This window comes from Ailuropoda melanoleuca, chromosome 12 (assembly GCF_002007445.2).
Source record: "Ailuropoda melanoleuca isolate Jingjing chromosome 12, ASM200744v2, whole genome shotgun sequence".
NCBI classification, from domain to species: domain Eukaryota; kingdom Metazoa; phylum Chordata; class Mammalia; order Carnivora; family Ursidae; genus Ailuropoda; species Ailuropoda melanoleuca.
In genome coordinates this window covers 33,607,076-33,622,502 of record NC_048229.1, presented here as the reverse complement: position 1 = coordinate 33,622,502, position 15,427 = coordinate 33,607,076, and the positions used below count along the sequence as shown (strand labels likewise).

Sequence of the window (15,427 nt, the reverse complement as noted above, 5' to 3'; positions counted from 1 at the left end):
GATGATGACGGGGATGAATAGCTCCGCTCGTGGCTGGCAGAGCGCCTGGTGGGGAAGCGGCCGAACTGAGCAGTTCCCCCTGTTCTGTGCAAGGAGCGCTCGGTCACGAAATGAGTGGTTGCTGGCACCCCTCATCTCCCTCCAGGCTTCCTGGTTCAGCAGGCCCTCGTCCAGGCCTCTACAATAGTTCTCCCCACGGAACAGGGGGCCCCTCCTGCTCAGAGTCCTGGTCCACTTTGAGGCCTAGCACCACAGCCAGATGTGAGCTCCTCCCCCTGTCTGTCACTCCCTCCCCATCTTGATGCCTTCTCTTTGCCTGGCCTCCGTGCTGGGCAGTGCTGGGGACATAGCCTGGACCACACCCCTGGCCTGTCTTCTCAGGGTTCTCAGTACAGTGGCGGGGAGACAGGTCTGTTTCCAGACAGTGACGGCTCAGAATGGGCAGGGCTGAGAAGGGGGCCTGACCCAGCCCGCAGGTCAGGGAGGGCTTCCTGGAGGAGGGGACGTCTGTGCTGAGAGCTGAACTGAGAGAGGGGAGGGGGAGGGTATGAGGTGTGTAGAAGCACGGGGCCTTCTGGGAGAGAGAAGAGTTGGGGGTGTGGCTGGAGTACTGTGCCCAGGGGAAAGGAAAGGGCCATGGACAAGGCTTAAAAGGGGCCTCTGAGAGCTGGCTTCCTCCTGACTAACTTATCTTAGCTCAGTCTGGAGTGTTCGCCTCGCCCTCCTAGGGCATACCTGCCTCCACCCCCCCAACAGGAGCCCCCAGAGGGTGGCAGCCAGGTCAGAGCCACCCCAGTCTTCCAGTGCAGTGCACAGCTTGGCGTGTGGTAGGCCTCAGGAGGTATCTGCTGAGTGAACCGCAGAATGGCACCCAAGTTGGAATTCACCCGGATTAGAAGCTAAACTCCAAGGGGCTGAAGGAAAAAGGGAGAATCTGTTGGATAGGGACCTGAGGAATCCTGAATAGTCAGGTTGCAGGCCTGCCTGGGTCCAGGCTCTCAGACGTCTGAACTCAACCTTTCCTCTGAGTTGGCTGGGGAGGCCTTCTCCTCCTGATGGATGCCAGGATGGCCACCAGCAGCTCCGGATGTGAGAGGTAACCTCAGCGCCACCCCTGCAGAGGAGAGCTCTTCTTTCTTGACAGTTCCAGCATGACCCCGTGACTGGCTATGGCTGGTTCTCTAAGGGTCAGCCTTAGCCAGTTACTGTGACAGGGGCTGTGGACAGACCGCTGTCCACTCCTGGAACCTTGTGGAGAACAGTGGAGAGTGGAGGTAATATGATGGTCCCACCAGGGTCCCGGGATGGCACCGAGAGGGCGGCCGGGGAAGCAGGCCATTCGGTACTTTGACCAGCATCGAGGCCAAGGCACCAGTCCCTGTGAGGACAGGTTGTGTGTCTGACACAAAGTCTCCCTCACTGCGTCCACAGTGCGGCTGTGGGTTTGTAGGCCTCCCTGCCAGCCTTCTGTCCCAAAGCTGTGAGCCCACAGTGGCATGGTTTAGGGCAGGATGGTGTTCCACAGATCTCAGGCCACAGGAGCGTCAAAGCCGGGGGAGTCGTGCAGGAAAGAGCCCCGAGAGCCTGCTTCCTGGGTCCCGCATGGAGAGATGCCATCCTGCTGGGGCCAGGCCACCCACCTGCCACGAGATTCTTGGTTTCCTGTCTGTCGGGTGGGTGGATGTGATGGTGCCCTCCCTCGTGGGATAGGCAGAGCGTGGCAGGCAGCCTCCCAAGGTAGGCTCCGCTGATGCTGCTGGCTGGCCCTGGGAGGCCGAGGCTACGCGCTCTGAGCTAATGGGGGATTAGGAAGGGGATTAGACCCCAGGCTCCTGGCTCTGGGCTGCCCCATGCTCTTAAACCTCACTTGTCTCCTCTGGTGTCCCCACCCTGACAGGCTCCTTGTTATTGGACACAGTGGGCTCCCCGTCCAGGTCTCCAAGAGACCCCCTTCCTATGGAATAGAATCCTCCCCAGACCTTGAGTAGCTCCTGTCATTGCCCTGCGCCCAGCCCTGGTGGCTCCTGTCTCAGGCAGAGAGCAGCCCTTGCTTCCCTCCCCTGGCCTCCCATGAACTATGTCCTGGTGCCCTGGGTCCTGCCAGGCCTGCTCCCACCCTGTACGCCGACCTCCCCCGGGGCCACTGCCCACCGGTCTGTTTCTGTCTTGTCCTTGTGAAGCCCCAGTGGGGAGCCCTGGGCCCCTCCTCCCTTGCCCCTTCCCTCTGCCCCCCACCCCCCACTGTTGCTTCCTGGTGTTTGACTCCCACTGGGATGACTGTGTCTTCTTGTCTCCCACCAGCTCCAGGCTGGCAGGGATGGCCTGAGTCATTGCCGCCTCCTGGTGCCCATCCTCTCCTTGTGTCTCCGGGGTGCCTTTGCACCTGTGTGCAGACAAGAGCCCTGGACCAAAGACAGATGTCTTTCGGCCTGTCACCCGATGCCTAGCATCGGGTTTCTCTCCCTACCTTTGTGAGGGCCAGTGCAGCTGGGAGGGGGAGGCAGGCTCCGTGTGCCCCCAACCTCTTCCTGGGAGCCTGGCACGAGCTCCTGGGACGAGCTGCAGAGCCTCACCCCTGCAGGAAGTCCCGTCCACCCACTGCCACACAGCAGCATCCCTCCCCAGAGCTTTACACCTTGACCCAGCCAGAGTCCGGGGCCCCCCACAGCCTGCCTCTGCCCATGGTCCCTTCCTCCTCGAGCCAGAGTGGTACAAGAAGCCACGCTCCAGTGTCAGACCAGCATGGGTCTGGCTGTGTGTTCCAGTCCCGCCTCTCCTGGCTCCGGGATCTCGCACAGGCGACTTGCCCTCTCGGAGCTGGCCTCCCCCCTCTTGGAGCTGGCCTCTCCTTCTCAGAAAATGGAGTCTTAACTCTGCCAGCCTTGGATTCCCGAGCTGGCTAAGAGGACCTGTGCCTAGAAAGTACTCAGCGTCGTGCCTCCCCCGGAGTGAGTTCCCAGTACCTCGCCGTGGTGCCCGCCATCCACGTCATCTCGGTCTGGTCGTGCCTCCTGCTCAGTCAGACCTGGCTCCGTGCGGTGGCTTAGCAAGCACATCCTCAGCTCCTGAGACCCTGAAGAGTCCCTCTTAGGGAGGGGAAGAGGGGTCACGGGTGTTGATCTCAGCCTCACCAGGCCAAGGCCCGAGCGCGGATTTTCTTACCCCAGGCTGGCGCCTCTCAGTCGGCCTTCCCTGGCAAGCAGGCGCGCTCTGTCTCCCTCACTGCCTCCCCTCCTCTCTGACAGCCGCTTGAAGCCCAGCCCCTGCTTGAGGGGGACCTTCAGGGCATTGGACTTGGGACTTGAGTGAACATGTTTGAGCCCTGACCTGACACGCGCACACACACATGCAGGTCCGCACGCGTGTCCCCCTGCTCCCACACATGCGTGTCCACCCGGCCTTCCATCATTCCCTAATGGACAGGTGCTCGCATGCCTCTCTGGGGCCCTGCCATCCAGTGGGGCAGGAGACACGGCCGTGCTGGCTGGCGGTTCATGTGCCCCCATGAGTGTGCCAGGTGCCAGTCTGAGGGATGAAGTCGTCCTCAGTCACCACAGGTAGCGGGAGAGTTAGTCACCCTCGCCCCATGTTAGGGATAAGGCCATGGAGGCACAGAGGTGAGATCGCTTTGCTCAACATCGGAGTTTTAAATTAGGATCCTGTCAGGATCCAACCCCAGGCACTCTGGCCACTGAGCCCCTGCGTCTCCAGTGGGGAGCCCCGGGCGCCCTACCCAAGAGGATCGGGGGACAGGCAGCAAGATTCAGGCCCTAGTCACTTCAGACAGCAGCCGGTGCTCTCACTACTACGCAGCCTCTGGGTTGGGCCTGGCAGCCGCTACCAGCCAGCCGGGGGAGGTGCTCACTGACTCGCCGTGTCCTCGCCTTGACCATTTCACCGCAGCAGCACAAACGAACGAACGGATGTGCGGAGTGGCCAGTCCCCGGCTTCTGCTAGCTTGTGAAGGGCCGGCATGGGGCCCGGCACAGGGCTCATGCTGGCCAAATGCTGCACAATGTTTCTCCAGACCATCTGTACTGCCATTTCCTTACCCCTTTTTCTTAAATTGTTTCATTTTTGTTTTACTCGAATACGTTTCATCTCATTCCCAAGCAATATGGTAGTTCCTTTTTGTTAATACCAGTATGAAGCCGCATACGTAATGATTACTGTGAGGTCACTGTGGGCCGCCTGATGCCCTCCTGTATCCCTGCTGGGGCCGCGCCAGGCCTCGGGGCATGCTGGTGGTGCTGTTGGGGTAATCGAGGTGGGGCGGAGGCGCCCTCAGGTTGCCGTGGACTGGCTGAACACCCCCCACCCCCCCCCTCTTGTGCCTTTAGTGTCTTTCCCCAGTGCTGTCCCCTCTGGAAAGTGTCTCCCCATCAAAGAAGAGTGCCAAAGCTGCAGTTGGTATTCCTGTCACCAGGGGGCGCTAAGTCACCCTGGGCCTTAGGGGCTCTCCCACTTCTGGGATTATGTCCACTCCTCCTGGCCCCTGTTCTTTTCCCCTTCTGTAAATGACTGGGCGGATGCGACCTCTGTGAGCTCTGGCTGTGACTTTGTGTGTGAGGCTGTGCTGCATGCAGACCCCACGGAACCTGGCTGAAGGGGGGGCCGGATGGCAGCTGTGGCTGGTGTGGAGCTGGCCAGGTTAGAGACCCCGGCCTTAAGCTTATGAGGAGGCTCCTCAGAACGAAGACTGACCCAGTGGGCAGGGCTGGGATGCTGGATCTCAGGCGACTTCGGGAGCTGAACAGTCAGGTAGAGCTTCCTGGAGGAGGGGATGGCAGAACCGAACACCTAGAGGATTGACTGCAGCTTGAGAGCCTGCTTAGGATTCTTATTTCCTGTAGGCTCTAGGATGCTGAGAACTGCTAGTGATGGCCCCCCAGTGCCCAGGCCCTCCTTCATTCCCATCTGATGTGACCGGGCCAACCCAGCCATGGCCCAGGGGTCTTTCAGTGAGCTTGCCCAGGGGAGCATTTGATAAAGCCTGTGCACCCCTTCTCAGAGTGATGATTTTTTTCAGTTTTTTTTTTTTTAAGTAAGCTCTACGCCCAACTTGGGGCTTGAACTCACATCCCCGAGATCAAGAGTCACTGGCTCTACCAACTGAGCCAGCCAGGTGCCCCTTGGAGTGATGTCTTTTTTTTAAGATTTTATTTATTTATTTTTAAAAATTGATTTATTTTTTGGAGAGGGGCAGAGGAGAGAGAGTCTCAGGCGGACTCTGTGCTGAGCACAGAGGTGGAAGGAGGTCTTGACCTCACGACCCTGAGATCACGACCTGAGCTGAAACCAAGAGTTGGACGCTTAACGTGCCATCCAGGTGCCCCTGAAGTGATGATTTTTTAAAATTTATTTATTTATTTAAAGCTTTTATTTATTTATTTGGCTGGCGCGCGCGCACACACACACACACACACACACACACACAGATCACAAGCGGGGGGAACAGCAGGCAGAGGGAGAGGGAAAAGCAGGCTCCCTGCTGAGCAGGGAGCCCGACGTGGGACTTGATCCCAGGAGCCTGGGATCATGACCCGAGCTAAAGGCAGATGCTTAACTGACTGAGCCACCCAGATGTCCCTGAATTGATGATTTTTAAAGACAAAAAATAAAGTAGGATTACAAAGGATATCAGTTAAAATAGTTAGCTAAAAATGTTTTTTTAAATTGCAACCCAGTGTTTCTGCTCTTCCTCGCCGGCACAAGAAAGAGCAGGATAGAGAGGCAGCTCTGATGACTGCCGTCTTCACAGCAGTGGTGAGCATTCAAAATCCGCGGTATCCGTTGCGCGCCGCCAAGCACCTGTCATTCCGCGAAGCACCTGTCATTCCTATTGGTGCCGACGTCGCTGGGTCTGTTAAACACTGTTTCTCTTCTCTTCTTTCTCTCTCTCTCTCTCTCTCTCTCCCTCTCTCTCTGTCTCTCTCATTTTGCCCATGTTAATAAGAAGGAAGATTTACATTTCATTTCAGTTCACTTACTGAAAGTAGAGAAGTCCTTTTTCCTCCCACAAGTGTGTGGGAAGCCTCAGGCGTCACCAGACCCAGAGCAGCGGGACTCCCTGAGGCAGCTGCTCGAACCCTGGGGCCGCCTCCCCGGGCAGGGCCAGCTCCTGAGCTGGGTCTGTGGGAGGGTGGCTGGCACCGGGGAGGCTGCCAGTCGTCTGCAGCTCCGCTCAAGGAGGAAGCGAGGGGCTAAGCTGGGGCCTGTGGTAGCTTCTTTCTTCCAGGACAGCGGTTCCAGCACCCCCACCCCCACCCAGCACAGCGGAGAGAAAGCTCTGAAGCCAGGTGCACGACTCTGCCCTGTACCAGCTGCCTAGACTCGGGGAGGCAGCTTTCCTTCCCTGGACCTCGGTTTCTTTCCCTAGAAAACGGGGTGGTGCTTGATGCAATCTGGAGGGAGGGTCCACTAGGAGAGGCTTACCTGGAAGCTTCTGAGGGGCTCCCGCTGGCTCCCGGGGGCCAGGCCAGGATGGCAGCAGGATGAGGGTAGGCTGAGGTCTGCCAGAAGGCCCTCTGCCTGCTCCATTCCTTGCCTGCCCTGTCGCCCCCGTGCCCACTCCATTCTGCTGTTGCCAAGAGCGTTCTCCAGTGAGCCTGACTCTGCCCCGCTCCTGCCTGGAGACTTCCCTTCCTGTTCTCCCGGTTGCCCTGGGGCAGAATCCAGTATTTCATAGACAAACACTGAGAACAGTATGAACGGCTTATCCAGTGAATTGGTAAACAAAACGTATACATCAGACATTGACTAGGTAGCCCTGTAAAGGGGCCAAAGCTCAAAATCCTTGTGCTCCATGAAAGAGGCTAGTCACAAAAGGCCACATACTGTTTATCTCCATTTTTAAAATATTATTTATTTATTTATTTGACAGAGAGAGACAGTGGGAGAGGGAACACAAGCAGGGGGAGTGGGAAAGGGAGAAGCAGGCTTCCCGCTGAGCAAGGAGCCCAGCATGGGGCTCGATCCCAGGACCCTGGGATCATGACCTGAGCCGAAGGCAGACGCCCAGGCACCCTGCTGTTTCAGGAGTGGGGAGTCTGAGAGGCCATGTGCATCACAGTTAAGAGCAGAGTTCAGTTCCCCACTCCACCACTTACCGGCTGTGTGACCTTGGGCAAGGTGCTTCACCTCTCTGGGCTCAGCTTCCTCATAGCATCAAAGTACAGATTCGTTCTCTCATCCAGAAAACAAAACAAAACAAGAACAACAAAAAACACAAGTTGAACTCCTGTTTTGGGCCTGGCCCTGGGCTGTACAGTGTTGGGACAAGGTGGTGACCAGGGTAGACCCAGCCCTGCCCTCCCCATCTAGTAGGGGAGACAACTGACAAGCAGAACAGTCGTGTGAGGTTAGTTTTGTGATGTTTGTGCGAAGCTGCTCGAGGAGCCGTGGGGAGGTGTGGAGGGAAGGGCTGACTCGTTTGGGGGCCCTGGGGCCACCTCCGCGGGGCAGCAGTGGCAGCCTTGACGGGAGGACGGAACTCAGTGGGTCGTGGGAAGGGGCGTTTTGTTGTGGAGGCCGGGCGTGGGGGGCAAGGGGTGAAGGCCTGGGTCCTGTGTGCCTGCAGCCCAGAACGTGACTGTGGACGAGGTCATCAGTGCCTACAAGCAAGCCTGCCAGAAGCTGAACTGCAGGCAGATCCCCAAGCTCCTCCGGCAGCTCCAGGTACGGGCCGGGGAGGGGGCGGGGCAGGGGCGGGGCGGTCCCTGTGCTGAAGCTTTGCTCCCTCTGCGCCCCCCTCTCCTCCCCCCGCAGCCTCCGGGCCTCTGGGGTCTGCCCTGAGCAGGGAAGGGTGCACAGAGCACCACCCCCGCCCGGCCAACTGGCCCAGGGCCCCTGTAAATACATCCTGGAAAATCCTCTGTTCAGTCGCAAAAGCGGTCAGGCTCTTCCTGAATATTTAAACGGTATGGGATGATGTAAAGTAACAATTTCAGCTGTCTGTCACTCCCCAAAGAAATTCGGTTCCCCTGGGGAAAAGCCAGATGTCCGTTTATTCTTTATGGTCTTTATACGTTCTGTAAACACTGATTTTTTTTAAAGGTAAAATACTACAGGCATAAAAAGCAAAAACATCCACTTCTCACTTCTTACTCAAGTCCCATTTCCTGGGAGTCCTGCTGTTGACAGCTTGAGGCTTTCGTCCCCTGGCCCTGCGTGTGTGTTAGAGGGCAGCCCGCTCTCCAGAAGCGCACAGACCGAGGGCAGGCTCTGTACGTGAACGGGGTGCTGCTGTGCCCGTGGCGTGTTCCCCCGTAGCGGTGTCCCACAGGTGCCTTCCCTGTGGCCTGCCTAGCCTCGTTGTGTTGGTAAAGCACCACCTTAGTGCCTTCTCTCCGGAGAAGAAGCAACCGTTCCAGGGTTGCTTGTTTCTAGGGTTGTCACCCCCTCAGATGGCATTGCTGTGAGCAGTCATTCTCACCATCCATCTGTGCACCCCGCTCTGCACCCCAGGGTTAAGGGTTCTCTGGGGAAATTCCCAGAAGGGCCTGTTGGCAGCTTCAGGGAAAGACAGCCACTCCGTGTGCTAGCCAAGAGTGTGGGTCCTGGGGCCCACCAGCTGGATCAGACCAAGTCTGTCCCACACCAGCAAGTGGCCTTAGCAAGGCTGGCCTGGAGCCTTTCGTGTGTCCGTGGCTTTGTCATAGCACGCGCTGCACAGGTTAATGTGTGTGGAGCCCGGAGAGCAGAACCTGGCCCCCAGTGCGGGGGCGGGGGAGCAGGCATCTGACCGGTGCCTTTACTCCTCTTTATGGCATGCTCGCTGTGGGGCCTGGTCCCCGGCCTGCACCCCCAGGCCTGCCAGTCTTCCCCACCTTCACGCCTGCTTCACAGCCTTCATGCTGGCTGCCTCTTCTTGTCTGGAATGCTCCCTTCAGCTGGGGCGGAGGGGTTGTGCCCCTGTCCGGCCCAGGCCCTATGGGTATAGAACGCGCCGCTCTGTGAGACCTGCGCGCCACCCCCACCCCAGAACACTGCCTCACCTCAGCAATGGAGCCAGATCGGAGCCCCGCCTGCCCCACATTCGGGGTCCAGCCTGGCTCCTGAGGGTGTCTTCCTGCCTTCAGCACCGACCCCTCTGTTTTCCCAGGAGTTCACGGACCTCGGACACCGCATCGACTGTCTGGACCTGAAAGGTGCGTGTCTGGAGAGAGGCCGGGACCACTGGGGAGTGGGCAGGGCCAGAGCCAAGGTGGGTCTAGGCGGGCAGGTCCTGCCGTAAGAGTAGGTTAGCCAGGGGCAGTGGGGGTCCTGAGAGGTATGGGTGCCCTCCCTGAGGGGAGGCAGGTGTAGGGAGCCGGTCCTCCTTCCCTCCGCCTGGAGCCCCCTTTTCCAGCCAGCCCCCAAGCCCGCGAGCACACACAGAAGTGCACTCCATCCCGTCTTAGGTGAGAAGCTCGACTACAAGACCTGCGAGGCCCTGGAAGAGGTCTTCAGGAGGCTGCGGTTCAGGGTCGTGGATCTGGAGCAGACGAGCCTAGATGAAGATGTGAGCAGCCCTGCCACCACTGACTGTCCCCTGAGCTCCCTGGCCTTGGAGGTTTAGGGGGAGGGGGCGCTGCAGGAGGAAGAGCCCTCTTCGACAGGCAGGGCAGGGCCTCTTGAAGGACAATATGAGGAGACCGCTGGTGTGACCAGAGTAGAGGTGGGGGATATTGGGGCTCTGAGGCAGGGCCCGGAAAAGGGGCCTCGTAAACCCACCCCAGAGGCAGGGGCTTTGTAAGCAAGGGAAGGACTTGGGGAGCCGGGCCTTAGTGGGGGCAGGTATGTGGCCACGAGGAACCTTTTCAGGAACCACCGCTGGGGATCACAGCACTTGTAGGGAAGAGTCTGAGAAACATGCAGAAAGCTGCCTCTCCGTTTAGGCCCAGGTGTCCTCACCTTCCCAGACTCGGAGACCATCAGGAGACTGGGGGTGGGGTCCTGGAGAACTGAGGCGCAGGCATGCCAGGGGCCTGTCCCGGTTCGGGGTGTGTCAGTCTGCCTGCTGGCAGCGGTGGGGAAGCAAGTCAGAGAAAGCAGACGGACTGCAGCAGGAGGGGGGAGATTGGTTCCTGGAACCTTCCCCAGCCCCGAGGTGCTTGGCCCCCACACCTCCTAGCCTCCTGGGTCCGCCCCAGCCTGAGTCTAAACCCCGTTGTCTCGGCCCCCAGGGAGCCTCGGCCCTCTTCGACATGATCGAATACTACGAGTCGGCCACCCACCTCAACATCTCCTTCAACAAGCACATCGGCACCCGGGGCTGGCAGGCCGCTGCGCACATGATGCGCAAGGTGGGTGCCTCTCGGTTGTCCCCTGGGGCCTGGTGTCATGGCCCTTGGGAGAGTCGGCCCAACGCCAGGGGGTGCCCTGCCTCAGGCCAACTCTGGCTCCTTTTCTCCCTTCAAGCATCTTTCCCTCTTCCTTCACTTGCCTGTACCCTGTCCCTGCGAGGTGGCTATGGTTGACCCCCCTTCCCTCATGTCCGGGGCGTGTGCTGCACAGGAGTCTGGGGGCTCAGCTGCAGGACCCGGAGCCGGGCCGTCTCTCACAGACACAGTGGCCTCGGCGGAGGGACCGCACGGCCCCACGGCTCGCTGGGATGTGGGCTGGGAGATCCCTGGGGACCAGGAGGTCTGGGGCCAGCCTGTCCCAGCCCTGCCCCTGCCCCACCAGACGAGCTGCCTACAGTACCTGGACGCCCGGAACACGCCCCTGCTGGACCACTCGGCGCCCTTCGTGGCCCGCGCCCTGCGCATTCGCAGCAGCCTAGCGGTGCTGCATCTGGAGAACGCCAGCCTGTCGGGGCGACCCCTCATGCTGCTGGGTGAGCTCCGGGGCCAGGGGAGGCTGAGCGGTGGCACGCCGCCTGCTGGGGGCTGGGGCTCGGCAAGTCACCGCGCCCTCCCCGCACCCCCCCAGCCACGGCGCTGAAGATGAACGTGAACCTGCGGGAGCTCTACCTGGCTGACAACAAGCTCAACGGCCTGCAGGACTCGGCCCAGCTGGGCAACCTGCTCAAGTTCAACTGCTCCCTGCAGATCCTGGACCTCCGTAACAACCATGTGCTGGACTCAGGTGTGTGAGAGCTCCGCCCACCCCCACCCCACTGCACCACCGAGCACCCACCGTGTGCCCAGTCAGGGGCCCTGTGGTGCTGGAGACAGCGGTGGGCCAGGACGATCCCGGCCCTGCCCTCACGGGGCTTGCAGTGCAGTGGGGCAGACAGACCATCCCAGACAATGACAGCTCCGAGTGGGCATGGCTGGGCTCTGGGAGCCCGGGGAGGGGGCAGCTCCGTGAAGACCTGCAGGGTGAAGTGAGGTATTGAACAGATGATTAAACTAACTGTCATCTGGAAAAAGTGTCCTGAAGGAAACAAGGTTGTTGGGACAAAGGGTCAGTCAGAGGCTGTTTAAGGTGGTGCAGGAAGGTGACCTCTAGACGGCAACGCGGAGGGCAAGCATGGAACCAGCCCTTTTAAAAGCCTGGGAAGGGGCGCCTTGGTGGCGGAGTTGGTGACACGTCCGACTCTTGGTTTTGGCTCAGGTTCCCCACGTCAGGTTTCGTGCTTAGCGTGGAGTCTGCTTAAGAGTTTCTCTCTCTCTCCCCTGCTCCACCCTGCTTCCTTTCTCTCTCAAATAAATAAATCTTTGAAAAAGAAAAGAGAAAAAGAACCTGGGAAAAGAATCCAGACGGAGTGAATAGCAAATGCAAAGGCCCTGAGGTGGGAAAGAGCCTAGATGTGGGATATTGGGGGCGGAGCCACAGTGGGCCAGAGGGTAAATGGGAAGGGAGAGGAAGATATAGTGGTAGGAAGTTCCTTTCCTCCTGGTCCACTGTTGAGCAGGGTCTCCTGGCCTCAGTGTGAGGAGAAGGCTGGGGGGACAGCCTAGAGCATCCAGGCCAGTCCCTTCCCCCAGGGTGGCCGGGCCCAGATACCACGTTTAGTGAGCACCTAGCATGTGCTGGGCCTGCTAAGACAGAGATCTCTGCCCTCGGGAGAGACACTGCCAACGTAATAGAGCATGAGGTCTGTCAGATGGTGAGATGTGCTCTGGAGAAAACTAAAGCAGCCACGGTGGCTGAGCTGGCTGGGGAGTGTCGTGCCAGGGCGACAGTCGAGCAGAGACCTGAAGCAGATGGGAGGGATGTTCTGGCCTGGCACCAGGGAGCCACGGGTGCTGGGCCAAGGCAGGAGGTGGCCGGGCCGGAATCAGGGGGCCCAGGCAGGCTGACAGGAGAGGCGAAGCCCCAGGAGATTCTGTGCTCCCCGGGGGTGGCAGTGGCTCCCACACTGCTGTCCCCTGGAGAAGCGCTTGGACCACAGCCGGGACTTGCCCACGGGTGCCCTGCAGGTCTGGCCTACATCTGCGAGGGCCTCAAGGAGCAGAAGAAGGGGCTGGAGACCCTGGTGCTGTGGAACAACCAGCTGACGCACACGGGCATGGCCTTCCTGGGCATGACGCTGGTGAGTCGGGCCGGGAGAGGGAGGCGGGCACCGCGGCTCCCCCAGTGCCTCTCGGTGCCGCCCTCTGCCCCCGTCCTGCGCACGCTGCGCCTCAGGGACCCTTCGCAGGAGTCCTTCCAGCGCCGGTTGCCCTTGCTCAGCTTCCAGAGCCTCTCCACCCTAAGGAAGGTAGCCTTCCTCACGTCGTCCTTGTTTTTTTGCATCCGGCACGGTACTCTAGTACTGTGTTTCACATAAGGTGAAATGTTTTGCATAGAAAGTTAGTGTTTTCTGGAAGCCTTCAGTATGTTATAAATCTTTTTACTGAAATACATGGTATTTAAAGCAAGCTCATAGGCTGCAAAGGCTCACGTCCAAGTTAAGAATGACTGGCGGCCAGGAGTGTGCCCTGAGCCCGCGGGCTGGGGGGTGGACGGGGCAGCTGGCATGGGGCGACTTCTGAGTCCATGGAGCATCTGGCCTTAAGCAGGACCGTCTGGGCAGCGCTGCTGAGGAGGGCGCCCTCGGGTGTGCCTCTTCCCCGACTGGCCGCCTGGGCCTCTCCTCACTGTCGTGCGCTGCCTCCTGCAGCCGCACACGCACAGCCTGGAGACGCTGAACCTGGGCCACAACCCCATCGGGAACGAGGGCGTGCGGAACCTCAAGAACGGTCTCATCGGCAACCGCAGCGTGCTGCGCCTCGGCCTGACCTCCACCAAGCTCACTTGCGAGGGTAGGGCGCGGGGCCGGGCCGAGGGAGCGGTGCAGGCGGGCTCGGTGGGCGGCTAGCCCGTGGCCAGCCCCTGCGGTCCCCCTCCCAGGCGCGGTGGCGGTGGCCGAGTTCATCGCCGAGAGCCCCCGCCTCCTGAGACTGGACCTTCGGGAGAACGAGATCAAGACGGGCGGGCTCATGGCACTGTCCTTGGCCCTCAAGGTGAACCACTCCCTGCTGCGCCTCGACCTCGACCGTGAGCCCAAGAAGGAGGCGGTGAGCTGCGTGGGCTCTTCCTGGAGGCCTCCGGTGGGGGTAGGGGGGTGCGGGCTGGCCCGGGGCGTCGGCAGGATCCGCCGCGGCCTGGCTGCCCAGAGCCCTAGCCAGGCCCGCTCTGCCCGCAGGTGAAGAGCTTCATCGAGACGCAGAAGGCGCTGCTCGCCGAGATCCAGAACGGCTGCAAGCAGAACTTCTTGCTGGCGCGCGAGCAGGAGGAGAAGGAGCAGCGGCTGCAGCTCTCCGCCTCCATGCCCGAGATCACCGTCACCGAGCCCCAGCCCGACGAGGAGCCCGGGGACGAGCCCGCCACCAGGGCCCAGGAGAATGGGGCCCCGGGCCCCAGTGCCCAGCCAGACTCAGACTCAGACTCGGACTCTGAGGAGGAGGATGGGGAGGAGGAGGATGGGGAGAGGGCGGAGGCCCCCTGCCCCGCCCTGGTGCCCCCCTCGGACTCCCTGGGCCCTGGGGACAGAAGCCCCTCCGGCAGCCCCTCCTCCCCCACCGAGCAGCGTATTTCTGTGTCCAGCCCGGGCCGGGGCCACAAAGTGTTTGTGGTGACTCGGGTGGAGAGTCCGCCCGAGAGGGCAGAGCCCCCGGTGCCCCCCGCCCCTCCTTCTCCCCCTGTTCCTGCTTGCCCTCCCTCCCCACCTGCTTTATCTTCCCTGCCCGCCTCACCTGCCCTGCCACCAGCTGAGGCTGTCAGCACTCAGGACCCAGGGGTGTCGGAGCCTCCGTCACAGCTGGAGCCACCTCAGTCAGGGCCACCGCTGCCCAATGGCCTGAAGCCCGAGTTTGCCCTCGCACTGCCCCCAGAGCCGCCCCCGGGGCCTGAGGCCAAGGCGGGCAGCTGTGGCCTGGAACACGGTGAGCAGGGTCTGGGGCACGGTGACAGTGGGCCCTGGGTGCTGGTGTGACCCCAGGCAAGCACCTGCTCCTTCGTGGGCCTCAGTGTTCCCTTTAAAATGGCCTGTGAAGGGGTAGGAACGAGGAGGACTTGCTCCCCAGGCCCCACCTTGCTTCCCTTGGATCCCTGGGACCCTGGGATGGAGCAGGCAAGATGTCTGGCTGCAGACTGACCGTCTCCGTGGTACCCGGCCCTGTGCTGCCCTGAGGGTCAGACTTGGACAGGGCCGGCAGGGATGGCCTGAGGTCCCCCCATCCCCGCCTGCCTGACTGGAGGTTGCGTGCCTCTTCTCCCCTGGCAGAACTGAGCTGCTCCAAGAACGAGAAGGAGCTCGAGGAGCTGCTTCTGGAAGCCAGTCAGGAATCTGGGCAGGAGACACTGTGACACTTTAGGTGAGGAGGGGGCCAGGGCTAGAGGGCAGGGGTCCTGGGGGGCCGGCAGAAGAGCCCCTGGCTCTGACATGCTGTCCCCCAATCTCTTATCCCCAAGTTCCTTTTTCCGGTCAGTCTTCGATGAGCTGAGGCCAGAGCCATGAGAATCCGCTCACCCTCACCCCCAGCCTTCCTGAGGCCTGGGCGACCAGGGGCGCGGGGGGCCTTTCTGGGGACCCCTGCCTCCCACAGCAACACTACACGGCGCGCAGGAGCCGCAGGGACTGCCCTCCGCGCCCTGACTTAAGCACTATTTCTGTGTCCAGCACTCGAAGGCTCTGGGCTGGGGGGATGGGAGGAGGAGTTCTTCGAGCACATCAGCCACGAGGCTGGACGCCTTTTCCAGACAGCTTTCCGGCCAGGCTTGCCCTGTGGAGGAGTCCTGGGTGGTGGTGGGATCGCCCCCCAGTGTGCCCGGGTGCAGGACCAGGCAGGAGGCGTGACGAGGGGGGGGCGGTGAGTGGTGGTGTTGGAAATTGGTAGAGCAGCCCCAGGCAGGGCAAGGGCCAGGGCTGGGGGTGGGGGGGGGAGCTGGGAGCAGAGGATCAGAGCTTTCTTTTTCTTAAGTGCAATAAATCTATCAGGGAGCTGGGGTGGGGAGCAGCCAGGGTTCTAGAGACCCTGCTGTCCAGGCCCCTTGAGGCTGCGCCCTGAGAGGC

At 60.7% G+C, this 15,427-nt stretch overlaps 1 protein-coding gene across 1 annotated transcript in view; it reads left to right on the top strand.

Moving 5' to 3' along the window:
* Positions 1-15,421, top strand: part of PPP1R37 (protein phosphatase 1 regulatory subunit 37) — a 44,176-nt gene extending 28,755 nt beyond the window's left edge. Inside the window, exons 3-14 of the mRNA XM_034637846.1 lie at positions 7,580-7,677; positions 9,104-9,149; positions 9,402-9,502; positions 10,167-10,286; positions 10,669-10,819; positions 10,915-11,070; positions 12,351-12,463; positions 13,034-13,175; positions 13,264-13,430; positions 13,559-14,297; positions 14,639-14,729; positions 14,827-15,421. Coding sequence (XP_034493737.1) covers positions 7,580-7,677; positions 9,104-9,149; positions 9,402-9,502; positions 10,167-10,286; positions 10,669-10,819; positions 10,915-11,070; positions 12,351-12,463; positions 13,034-13,175; positions 13,264-13,430; positions 13,559-14,297; positions 14,639-14,721 — 1,916 coding nt within the window. The 3' untranslated portion in view covers positions 14,722-14,729; positions 14,827-15,421. The remainder of the gene's footprint in view (positions 1-7,579; positions 7,678-9,103; positions 9,150-9,401; positions 9,503-10,166; positions 10,287-10,668; positions 10,820-10,914; positions 11,071-12,350; positions 12,464-13,033; positions 13,176-13,263; positions 13,431-13,558; positions 14,298-14,638; positions 14,730-14,826) is intronic.
* The last annotated feature ends 6 nt before the right edge of the window (positions 15,422-15,427 follow it).